The sequence below is a fragment of the Oreochromis niloticus genome, linkage group LG17 (genome assembly GCF_001858045.2).
Source record: "Oreochromis niloticus isolate F11D_XX linkage group LG17, O_niloticus_UMD_NMBU, whole genome shotgun sequence".
In the NCBI taxonomy this organism is placed as follows: domain Eukaryota; kingdom Metazoa; phylum Chordata; class Actinopteri; order Cichliformes; family Cichlidae; genus Oreochromis; species Oreochromis niloticus.
Window position 1 is genome coordinate 35,019,996 of NC_031981.2, and position 12,897 is coordinate 35,032,892.

General features: G+C 38.0%; 1 protein-coding gene across 5 annotated transcripts in view; it reads left to right on the forward strand.

Annotated features, from left to right (window-relative positions):
• Window positions 1–6,614, forward strand: part of ano2b (anoctamin 2b) — a 65,019-nt gene extending 58,405 nt beyond the window's left edge. For all 5 annotated transcript variants that reach the window (XM_019347182.2, XM_019347183.2, XM_005460415.4 and 2 more), the window contains 2 exons: window positions 666–771; window positions 2,715–6,614. In XM_019347182.2, the coding sequence (XP_019202727.1) occupies window positions 666–771; window positions 2,715–3,089 (481 nt within the window). In that variant the 3' untranslated portion in view covers window positions 3,090–6,614. The remainder of the gene's footprint in view (window positions 1–665; window positions 772–2,714) is intronic.
• The last annotated feature ends 6,283 nt before the right edge of the window (window positions 6,615–12,897 follow it).

Genomic DNA, 12,897 nt, shown 5'->3' on the forward strand with positions numbered 1-12,897 from the left:
AACTGAATTTGGACATCATCTTTCTGTGATGATTAAAACAGACTGACACAGTTTCTGTATCACATCTGGTATTGCTGATCTATCGCAATCTAATTACTCAAAATTTGGGGAACGACAAATCCCCGTAATCTCAGTTTGTTCTTTTTAGTATGATTGGTAAGGGTTTGGGTGAGGATAGTAGTAGTTATGGTTAAGTGAAGTTTCCAGGTATAACATCAAAGAGTGAAGTGGTGGTAAAATGGCTCTGTTTATGTGAGGGTTGACATCGTCAACCTACCCAGTCCACCTTTTTGTTGTGCACTTGCCTGTTATTCTTCGTCCTTGTTCTCTTATTCTACCTCTATCCTTATTTGGAGCATGTAGACAGTTTGCATAACATGTGGTTTGAGTTTCCACATGTTTGTTTTGAAGGTACAATAAAGAGTGTTTACTAAAAAGACAACAAATGAAAGGAATCCTGATGAAGTTTATTGCTCTTTAAGTTTCCCGACTGAGTCAAGGAGCTGTATGTTTTAATTAGGCAAGGTCTCAGCTACATAAAGATGCTGTAAATCAGTTTAATCTTAGGTTTGCCTCATATTCTCAAACTCTGGACTGCTAGATATTCTTGTCTCCATGGGTGTTTTATTTATTTATTTATTTATTTATTTATTTATTTGTTCTAGGTATAAAGACTACAGGGAACCCCCATGGTCTCCAGACGCGTACCAGTTCTCCAAACAGTACTGGTGTGTCCTGGCTGCAAGGCTTGCCTTCGTCATTCTGTTCCAGGTGCAATTTCAGTGTATTACTCAGTTTTGTTTCTTGTTTCTTTTTTTTTAAAATCCTGACTGCATTTGCAGTGATGCATATAAAAGAAAAGCATGCCTGTGTGTGTGTGTGTGTGTGTGTGTGTGTGTGTGTGTGTGTGGTGTGTGTGTGTGTGTGTGTGTGTGTGTGTGTGTGTGTGTGTGTGTGTGTGTGTGTGTGTGTGTGTGTGTGTGTGTGTGTGTGTGTGGCCAGTCATTCTAAACTGAGTGGATCACACTCTGCTCTCATTATGGTCAGGAAAACAACCAGATGCTTCAAGTCTCACTAACATATGTCTCTCAAATGTCCTTGGACAAGTTGTTAAAGTTTCATTCTTTATTTCTGTTAAGAAGTAATCACGACCAGAATTCAGGCACTATACAGTTGCTCTTAAACTTTTGGTTCAATAGTTTTTTTGTGATGTGAACAAAACCGTGAGAAATCACTTTTAGTTATAGCCACTTACGTCTTTATCCGTGATTGCTGCAATTTCCACTAAAAATCCTACTCCTATAAATTGTAACTGAGTCACAATATGTTTTGATTAACATAGATTGAGTTTATTCAATAGAAAAAAAGGATATTGTCCTCATAAATATACAGTTATTCCTGCGTAATTATGACTTTTGACAAAAAAATGCGTTTCCATAAACTTAGAGTTAAATTATTAAAAATATTTAGGAGCAGGAGCTGCTTTGTGAAATCCATGTTCCTCAACTGTTTTTGAATATGGTGACCAAGAAGGACATCTCTTTTCCGACCAATGATGTATACATATATGGCCTATGTATACATACGTCATATATATAGTATGCCAAAGGGAGAGGAGATGAGGAGTCGTAGGCATTCATTTGCTGTGGGGGGACATTAATATTCGTGCCTGCACCTAGACTCAAGATATGAAGCATCATACCTATGGCTTATCAATGGAGAATGCAACACAAAGGAAACAGACAACGCATCTGGCATCTTAATAAAATGTTATTGTCTTCCTCCTACTTTAAGCCTCGTTTCTTGAACTGAAGTTGAGGCTCTAACAGACGAAAATGTGCTGACTAAACATGTGACCCTTCTTTTTCCAGACATCAGACATGAGCCGGCTAAACAACGTCATCTGGCTATAGGCCAACATCATGCCAGCTAATACTAGCTGCTGTTGGCCGGCATTAGTAAAAATATCTGAAATGGATGTAACATTGTTGGCCTGAATAAACTCTCATACGGCATCAGAATGTAACCAAACTTTTTGTCAGAGGGAAATCGTAAATTTTACGACCCTTAAGCCTAACAGCAGCAGTGCTTATAGACTGAAAAGTTCGGGAAATCCTCAACAACTCACTTCAGTATTGCTGTCATTGGTCAGAATTGAGCTTCTCTCACTCATTGGCCCATGTTGGACTCTTTTCAGAATGTTTCACCTAGCACTGACAGCTCAGGTAAACAATAGACTGATGGCCTGCCCAGACAGGAAAAAGGCCAGAGTCACTTTGGTATTTGAGTACACTCACTACAGATGAATGCAATCTGCAATTTACTGACGTCTTGCGGTGAAAATTTTACACACTGTAACTTCCTGTTCTGATCACTTGCACTGGTTTGTCTTTGATTTGACAAAAGACTTCTAAGTTGCACAAAGGCAAACCTCAGCTTCTGCGTTAAACTGATCCAAATTGCTTTCAGGAGTCATCACTGGTCAGCTGGTTCTCAGGTTTAACCCAGTGTCCAATTGTAATAGTGCCAGAATCCATTATTTCAACTTTGGCGAGTTACTCTAGCTGCATATATATTTTTGACATAATGGCTCAGTGACATTGATATGGTTGATATACAGTATGTCACTGTCACAGTTATCATCAATCTCATTTGTTTCCACATGCATCAATCTTTCTATCACTTATATTCCCACTTTTCTCCTACTCTTCAAGAACCTGGTGATGTTCCTCAGCCTCGTGGTTGCCTGGGTGATTCCTGATGTTCCCAAAACCATCGTGGAGCAGCTCAAAAGGGAAAAGAAGCTCCTGGTTGATGTCTTTTTACAGGAGGAGAAGGAGAAATTACAACTCATCCAGAGCCTGTTTGCAAAGGATGCCACCCTCCACCCCAGCGGCAACACGCTCCCCCCAGGGCAGGATCTGCCGATCCCGGGCCGCTACAGTACTTTACCATCGGGGCCCACAGCTGGAGATGGAGGAGGAGGGCCGAGGGCAAGATGCAGGGCAGCCAGTTTCAGCCAGTTCAACAGGAATATTGCCTCCTCGCCCATGAAGGAAAACGAGAATTCAAAACACACAGCGGTGTGAGATGAAACACACATTACGGGGGTGCTTCAGCTGGTTCTATGGATTGTCACTCGGGTGACTGAGTCCATGTATGTCTTTTCTGTGTCTTTTGTGTCCCGGTATGTGTGGCTTACCTTTTGAACATAAAGTTTAAATTCTCTGATATGTGAGTGGTTGACTCTGCAATGTTCACATTGATTGACTACGTGGGTGTGAGCGTGTGTGTGTGTATGTATGTGTTGTTCCTACTCTCACTGACTGTTCACCTGAAAGAGTTGTCGTTTTTACTTTTTGGTCAAAATAGTGAGGCATACTAGCTTCATAGCGTAGAGAAGCAATAATCATCATGTTAGGTTAAACAACTAAATGTTGCAGGAACCTGGAAGAGACTGGAGATGAAGAGAGGACTATGAACTAATGGGTAGTCTTAATAAGCATTTAACCAACATGATTAAACTGACGGACATTGTGGCTCCTCAGTAGGGCTGTCAATAGTTTCCTGCTTTATGTGCTTATGCTATTCATGTATTTTTGTTTACAGAATTTGTAGCAGTTGAAAAATACCACATTTTCTGTACTCTTCTCTTTAGAATTCAGGAATACACTTTGAACCCTTTTTTTCATAATTCACTAAAATTGCCACTAAAGACTCAGCTGCTGGTCATTGTTTCTCTTTACCGTACCCTGAGTTTAAAATGATGGAAAAATGCTAATGTGACAAACCATTTGTATGGCACTCATTTCAGTTGAAGCTGTCGTGACAACTTTCAGCTGACTGTTGAATGACTTTAATAACTTGTGAATGCAAAGGAAAAGCCATCTCTTTTATAGACTGAGTCAGGTGAAAAGGATCACATTGTGTCTTATTGACAGCGAATCAAAAAGCATTAGCTGTCCTTTATTATAAAATACCTGACAGTGTACCTTGACATTCCTTAAGGTAAGTAATCAATCTGAGCCCCTTCTGCTTAAACTGAAGACCTTAACGTGGACCTAACATCCCCATTTAATGGAAATCTTCAGCTTGACACACAAACAGATTTCTTTGATTGCGGTTAAATCACGTTTTGTTTTTTAATTAGCTTGTTAGCTAGCTAATATGTAAAATGTTAACCCCTAAGGTCCCTGTATTATGAAGGCAGTTCCATTCTCACAGTTACATGCAATGGTAACTTATGTTGTAACTTATGCAGCAGACCTAATCTGCTGCGGCGCAGATTATACTCAAGATTAAATATGAACTGCCTGCTGACCAATCAGTTCTCTGGAAAATAATATCCCTCTGACTTTGGCAGGAAACTGTTTTACAACAAATTACTCTACTTCTTTTAAAACAGGGCACTCATTCGTGTTTGTAGACCTAATATCAAATTGGCGTGTACCTTTGAATTTTGTTTTTATATTTATTCTATTTACTCATTCAAATAGCAACATGACTGCAACTGAAATAATGAAAACTGAAATTTTCTGATGCACTTTCAGACCAATAGAGCGGTGATATTGGTAAGCCTGTTAACTTATTCCATACAATCAGCATTTTTGCTAGCTTTCCTTATTGACTTTAAATATGCCCAATTTTATTAACATAAAAGGTATTCACAGATTTTACTGACCAAAGCAATTCAAAAAGAGACACATTTATACGGCGGTTTTCCCCTCTCAGTCATTCTCTCACTGTTGTATTATTCTAATATGATAGTTATGTCTTCCAGATGCTCTGCTGCCAGTAGAATTTTCCATGTTTGTGATTGGTCAGATGATGCCAGCACCAACCTTTTCATGTGAATGTGCTCTTAGCCAGATTGATGAACCCTGGGTTAAAATATCCTGACATCCCAGGTACATCAAACTTGCTTTGTAGTAAAGACCCCAGGTCTGTTGGTGTGTAGTAGTGTGTAGTTAAATGACATACAGATTAAAACAGCTTTTGCATGTTATTCGAAAATTAAATTCTAAGAAATGTAAGCTGTGATCATATTGTAGCTAATGTACATGAAATGGCATAAAACAGCTTCTCAGCAGGCAGTTCCTTGGCAGTCATTGATCTTCTCTTGGAAGTCGATGTTCATCGATGTACCTACTGAAACAGTCCATAGCTATGTAGCCTACAAATGTTAATTTAACAGATGGTCTCCAAACAAGCCCACTTGTTGATGGTGTAGAATTTGTGATTTTAGAAAATTTGTCCCTTTATAACATCCAGTATCTGGCAAGACCTTAAGCTGTTAAGCTACTTTCTTTTATTCAGACAATGTTAATGTGATGTGCATATCATACTGGAGTAAATAAGTTCCCATCATGAATTAGCGCTCAGTCATAACCAAATCTGAGAAGGCTGAATTTGCAAAGAGGTGTTAAAATTAAATCGACAAAGGTACACTGAACACAACATTTTTAAACATCACACATCCATATCAGCATTATTGCTATCTGATATTACAACAGTTAATACTGTTGTCAGCAAACAATTTGAGTGTGCAAAAAATGCAGCTAAGATTAGTTTTTATTTGGATTTCTTCATGTTTAGCCTTTAGGACCCTAATGGATGACAAGCCAGCTGTTATCCAATAAAGGCAAGTATCAGTGAGAGAGGCTGATGACAGACCTACAAAAGTCCTGTGCCCTATAGATGAAAAATGTAAAGGCTATGGTTAGTGGAGTTTTTTTGTTTTGTTTTTTTAAACATGTTTTTTTTTTTTTTTTTTTTTTTTAAAGGGTGAATGCATCATGTACTGTAGTCTGAATACTTTCAGTATTGATGAATCCCCGCAAGACTGCATCTTCTTTTTAAATTCTTGAATTGATGAAGCTTATTAGCTTAGCTTGGTAACTTATTTGTTACCACCTATGAAATTCAGCTCCTGTACACTTGGTGCTGTGTTCATCCTACATTACAGAAGGAGGTCTGTCATGAGGTATGTTAAATATCTATTTTGTCACAGTAATTGTGATCAGTCTGTGTTTCATAAAATGAAATAGACTTGGTATTTCCAGTAGGAGTAGACCCACAAGCTACTATAAACTATTTGTAGGTGTCACGAGATATTAGACTGCTCAATTAACCAAAACTGCTTCAATTCATGCCCTCTTGGAAAAAAATAATACGGAGGGAAAGTGTTGTTAATTTTAATCTTCACATATTTAACAGTGTGGAAGAATCACTCCTGCTGCTAATGTGTATTGCTGGCCAACTGCATATTGTATACTTTTCAAGGATGTGTGATGGGACAGCGAATCTTCACTGGAATGAAAGGGCACTTTCTTGACACTCGATATCTATTTCTTGTAATAATGTTAATATGCCGACATGCTGTAAACCTTCAGTGCTGTTTCAGAGGCCTTGTAACTGCTCTTTACTTTGCATTTGTCACATCATCTGCCCATCTAATACTCAGTGACAGACTGTTAACTTTATTTGTATCGAATTTAGGAAGTTGTAATTAAGATCTATTTGTTAAACGACTTTGTTGTTCAAAAATGTTGGTCCTACCTTAAGATGGTGTACAAATTCCTAAATACAGAATTGTTAGATGGATTGGTTCTTCACATTGTGTGATGTGTGCTTTTATCCCATAGTTCTGTGTATTTATTGGTCTTTTTTGGACCAGGTAGTCTTAGTGTGATTACTTGGTCAAAAGAAAAATACAACATGACGAATACATGAGGCTGTTAGAGCGTGGCATTATCAGTAATGTCTTCTGGTAAATCCACATGTACAGACACTGGATGTGGTTTTTATTGACCGGTAAAAATCAGATGCACCAAAACTGCAACCGATGAAGGGAATAATCCTCAAAAGGGAGTTTCTTCCTGCCGATGTCTAATGAAATACCAAATTAACTTAAAGATGGTTGGCTTCAAAGTCCGTCTCATTCTGCCAAACACTGTCATAAAATCTGACATCTCTTTGGACTCCAACAAAAGTTGTATTTCTACATTAAATTTATGAAACACAACTCTATTGGATTGCTTATACTGCCCTGTATATTTGTCCATAAACACCTTGATACAAAAATTGTAGCAACTGTTGTTTTAGGGTTGTTTCTGATTATTTCTGCCACCTGGTGGACAAAAGATGCCCCGATACAGCTTTAAATGTCTATCTTGCATTTTGACCATTGGTTTATGGTAATTCTCTGCAAATGCAAATTGATGCAGAAAATTTTTCTAGTGATGTAATACGTTAAATCTTACTGAGTGAAATCACTCCTTTGCTGAACCGAAATATGAATTAATGGTTGAGTAGATGCAAAAATAAACACTGCACATTAGTAGCATCTGAGCTTTAACTAGATAAACAGTACTGTTTTGTAATTCAGTTTAATATAGCAGCCAACCAAAACCTGTAAAACACAATCTTTGCAATCAAAATTCATACATTATAACCAAAAAGTAGTGAAATAAACCTTTTAGGTGTGATTAACATAGGTTTCTGTTAATCACACCTAAAAGGTTTATTTCACTACTTTTTGAGAAGGCAGATGGCTTTCTCTACCTTATGTAGCTCATAAGGTAGAGAAAGCCATCTGCTAGTTGGTGGTTTGATCCCTGGGGGCTCTCATACAGTCTGTAGGCCTAAGTATCCTTGGGCAAGATACAGTAACCCAGGTTGCTCTCTGATGCATTCATTGGAGTATGAATAGGAATACAATAGAAAGCACTTGGGTGTAGTGTAAAAAAAAAAAAAAAAGTACTTATATGATTGTCTGTGAATGGACATGTTATGTAAAACACTTGTGTTCTTGCTTAAGAAGTAGCAAAGCGCTGTATAAAAACCAGTCCATTTACCTTTACGTGTTAATCAAAACAACCAGCCCCCAACTACTTCATCACAGTATATGTGTTATAAAACCTTTTATTGAGGAGGAAACTATCCATAGAGACTAAAACCATCTTTTATACCAGAATAAGCTCAAGATAAAACTCTGTATTTTTATCATGATTTTTGGAGGCTGCCTTACGTACCTGCAGTAGTAGCTCTTACACTTTGGCCACAATGTGCCTAGTGGCAAAATTAAAATATCTTGAAAGGCCCTGATAAGTCACTGTGGATATTTCGTCTGTTAAACCTTATAGGTATATTGTAAAAATTAATATCATGCATGAAATTAGCACTGATATCCACCCATATCTTTTTCTACATTCAAATATTTTTGTCAAGGGAACTTTGACAACTTTTTTGCCAGCTTTAGTTGATATCAGTTGATATCAACTTAAGTTGTTACAAGATGTCCTCATGAAGATACGGATTAGTTTGTGTGACTTAAAGTTTATGTTGCTAACTGATAATTCAATATCTGAATGGACAGCTTTGTTGCCAAGATACTTTCTACAACATAACAGCTAGAGAAAAGAGATGATGTGACACTTGGTAATATTTTTTATTGATCATTACTCTCTGACAGTATCCAGCTGCAAGTGTGAGCAAAGCTGCAGCTGCTCTTCCTTCTATCACTGGACATGTGGTTACTGTTCATACTTTATCTGCTACAGCTGCTCATTCTATAGTGCTGTTGCCCAGCTATAGTGAGTCAACGCATCTTTCACAGATTGAAATGTCTTCACCAGCCATCACAACTGTCATTTCATGTCCACACCGTTTCATCCATTTAAATCAAACAGCCTTAATCATAGCAAACATAAAAACAATCATTGCTAGCTGTGTCATCCAAAGTCTGAAATTTTAGTCATAGATTTGTCTTGGCAGGGCTCTTTGGGAGAGGCAGTCAATCTCTATTTTTCTTTCTAAATGCTGTGACACGAACAGGTGCCTAACCGCGCAGCTGCAGCTGACGGTGCACAGACTCTTACCATAGTCACAACAAGCAGTGCATGATACTGCATCATAAAACAGCACTACTTCATTGGTTAGGTGAAATGCAAATGGTATTGCAATGCAAAGTAAATATTACAAGCATATTGTTCTTAAATTTTTAACAATTTATGTACAAAGATGGTTCACAATGTTAGAACGACACTAACCGAGGCTAATGGGTTTTTGCCTCTCTCTCCCTGTGTGATGGGCTGTTGTCACAGCAAACAAAGTGGAAAGTAATCAGATGACAGCTGTGTGAACCAATGTTGACAGACAGCACTGTGAGGCAGAAAACGAAAGGTTGTAATGCAGGCTGTTCTCAGGTGTGTAGATGCCAGCCTGCAGAGATGGAAGGCTACTGGTGCTAGCACTGTTAACGTATATGGTGCAAGGTTCCATACATTTCAGCGTCATTTAAAGCTTTTTAACCAAGACTTTGACAGTCCCATATATCTTGTATATACACCCCTAGTATTTTTATTGCCAATGTTTATTACAAATATCATTAATTGGATTTGATTTTTCTCTTGATTAATCCACTACAAATTAGTCACCAAAAACATTTGTAGTAGTCACTCTAAAAATAAGAAACTACACCCGTAGATGATATTTAACAAAATGTGTAAATGTGTTAGATTATGGCCTCATTAATAAGGATTATGCTTTGAATAAAATAACATTTTTCAGTCTAACTGATGCTAGTGCAGAATGTACTACAGTAAAGTAGTAATGTACTACAGTACTGTTTTTGCAAGCAATGTTAAATTTGACCATCAGCTAATGCTGAATATGGAAAATCCATTTGTTTACTGAAGAAGCTTTGGGAAAAAAAAAAGTTGTCTTTTTTGTGTAAGATATTTTAAGTGTTGTCAGAATTCTGATCAGATACAATATTACACATGTTTAACTGACTTATTAATTACAATATGTTATTATTTGCATTGAGTAACTGACTATATAATAATCTGGCCCAACCCTGCAAACATGATTGCAACATATGGCACACTCAGTAACTTCTGGAAATCAGACATCAACACCAAGTAATATGCACTACTGTTTGTGGCATTGCGCTTTCAAGTGTGTTGCAATGAAACACTATGAAAACATAGTTTTCCTTTTTGTAGCGTGAGGCCAAATAGGCATCCAACAACAACATAGCTAAGGAAAACTAAACTTCACCACAGAAAAATGAGCTGTGGTTACATCAGATGACTGATGGTGGAAATGAACATGCATGGGCACAAGTCTAGCAACCTCTTTTCTCTGCCAACTTGTCCCCAAAGCCAAAATGTGTGCCCTACCATGTGCTGTGCGACCAGTCCACAGGAAACACTAGAGCTAAACTAAGTGGACCTTCGTTCACCATTTGTCAGCAGGTTGAAACAGAAGAGAGCAACAACTCACAGAAATATGTGAATTATTCATGACCTCTTAATAATTAATCATGTGGTGGTAAGTGATGTGTTAAAATTACATAGCTTCAACAAAGAAACGATGCCACTGGATAGTTAATTGGGAGTTGTGTTCTTGTGGGAACATAGTTTCCCTTGTGCTTAGAGACTGACAAAAACAGTCTGGTTTAAAGCGGTAGTTACTTATTGAATATAAGACTCTCACCTTGGAGACTTGGGTTCAACTCCCTTGTTGGACCATTACTTTAAAACATGATGTTTTTGTTTATTTTCAGCTACTGTGTGGTTAGGTTTACACCCAAAAGGCTGGCTTCCAGCGGCATTCTGTTTTATACATCTACAAACAAAAACAGCCATATCTGCCTGTGTAAGAGTGCAGTTAGGTTTGCTTGGCTTGCTAAGCAGAAAGACAATTAGCAACGCTAACTAGCACAGTTTTGGTTATGTTTAGGTTAAAGAATCTTTGGGTTTTTTTGTTGTTTTTTTTCAGTTCCTCCTCCCATTTGATTACCAAATGTTTCTAATTAGCCATTTCAGTTTAGTATAGGTAGTCAACATCTTCTGCCAGCCGCCAGGTAGTCTTTGCGCTTCATGAGCACAAAGAAATGTCCAGAAGACTATGGTCTTCTGGACATTTCTTTGTTTCTTTAGTGGATTCATTGTGTACGTTTTTTCCTCTTCACATTTAGTTTCCAGATTCAGTATTCTCCATGTATGGACTTACCCCAGAAATACACTGGACGTGACTGCCAGAGCTGATTGCTCCCAATTAAGACTTTGTGCTTGGATGTCTTCCAGTGTGTTCAGTCCCAGCATTGGCTTTCCACTCCATGTTGTTCAAAATAGGTCTATTTTTATGGGAACTACATTATACTGTACAGGAAAGAGAAAAAAGGCAGTTAGACACAGAAATGGGTGTCTACTGAAATATTGGGTTGTTGTGAGAGACTCCACTCATTTCTAGGCTATTTTGAACATTACCTGACGCAGGTAATAATACAAATGTCTGATTTAAAAAATCTTCAGTCTGCCACCTCCCTAGTACAAAGCCAGATGGAAGTAACCGCATGTGGTCAATTTTACAGAAAGGTAAGGACGTACACCGGGTGATGCACACACAAACAAAAGCATCTGCTTCCACTATTTAGGAATTCAAGATAAACTGGATCAGTTAAAAACAGACTTGCTGTCTGCAATCTACATGGACATGTTTCTGCACTCCTTCCTGGTTGAGTAATTGGAAACTTTTATTACTGCTATATTTAAAAAACCAGCTACTATACTCCAAAGATTATTTACTATTACCGGTAGTTGACAACAACAAGTGGTGGAGGATTTATATTACTGCTGCCAATATTTAAGGTTGAATTTGAATTATAGATGATGTATTTGAATTTCAGGAGTGGGACCACACCTCCATACACACATCTTCCAGGCCAGTGTATATGTGACCCCCCCGCACTACAAGCTGGTCGTTCTTGTTTACATGCCCCACCCTCTCTGCATTTTCCAATTCATTCACTTCGCATTACTACATGGGGATCTGCCTGGCTCAAGAGCCACAGCCAGGCCCCCGAGGCCTTCCCTAAACCGCAGCCTCGATTCATGCTCAAGCCATCTGCCATTATCTACTAGAAATGCTGTCAAACCTAAATGAGGATGTGGTCCCAGCTAGTGTAATACTTTATATTCTGTTTAATTACTATCATCATATTCTATAAATCATATGTTTGTAGTGGCTGTCCTGTGTGGACCACCTATTCATTAAATAAAAAAAAACAGGTCTGCTTCTTTATATGCAAATAAAGTAATATTAAAATTTGTTATCAAAAAGAAAATCAGCTGAATTAAAAAGCTTGAGTGGGGTGTAATATGATTAATGCAGAGGTTCCCAAAGTGTGGGGCCCATGAATTAAAAAAAAAGAACACTTGGACACTGCTAGCATAATGAACAGGTTTTTGATGGGGCTCCCACACAAACGCAAAGCAGGAGATGAAGCATCGCCAAATATGTTTCCAAACCAACTTCCTTCCAAGCGAAAGACTAGAAAATATGATGAAGCATATCTTGCCTTTGGCTTCACCTGCACAAATGCCAAGGTAGGTCTCCCCAACAGAATTTGTTTCCCCTGTGTCGGGAGCATGCGCTGGACTGTCCAAATCACGGACAAACAGTATCCCACATTCTTGATTTCTTGTAATGACTAACTACTCCTGAAACTTTGGAGATGTTAGCTCCTTATACAGTAAAGTTACAGCAGGATACAAATAATATCAGGCTGATCCTACTGTAATTTGTTCCCTCTGTCCAAGTCACGGACAAACAGTATCCCACACCTGTTTGTTTTTTAACCCATTTTGCACAGAGAGGCATTTTTTGAAAAATGTATTGATAGCAATGTTGAATATTATTACACAGGAAAAAAAGCAACTACATGTAAAATAATTACACCATGACGCCTCTGCCTTTCTAAATGGAGGGACAGTAACTGCATGTGTATATGTAAGCGTGTAAAAACTGCAGATAGTCAGTCAGATTAACAGTATTTTGTATCTATCCGCCATTGTAGAAATTCATCTCATGTAAACAATAATGTGGCGC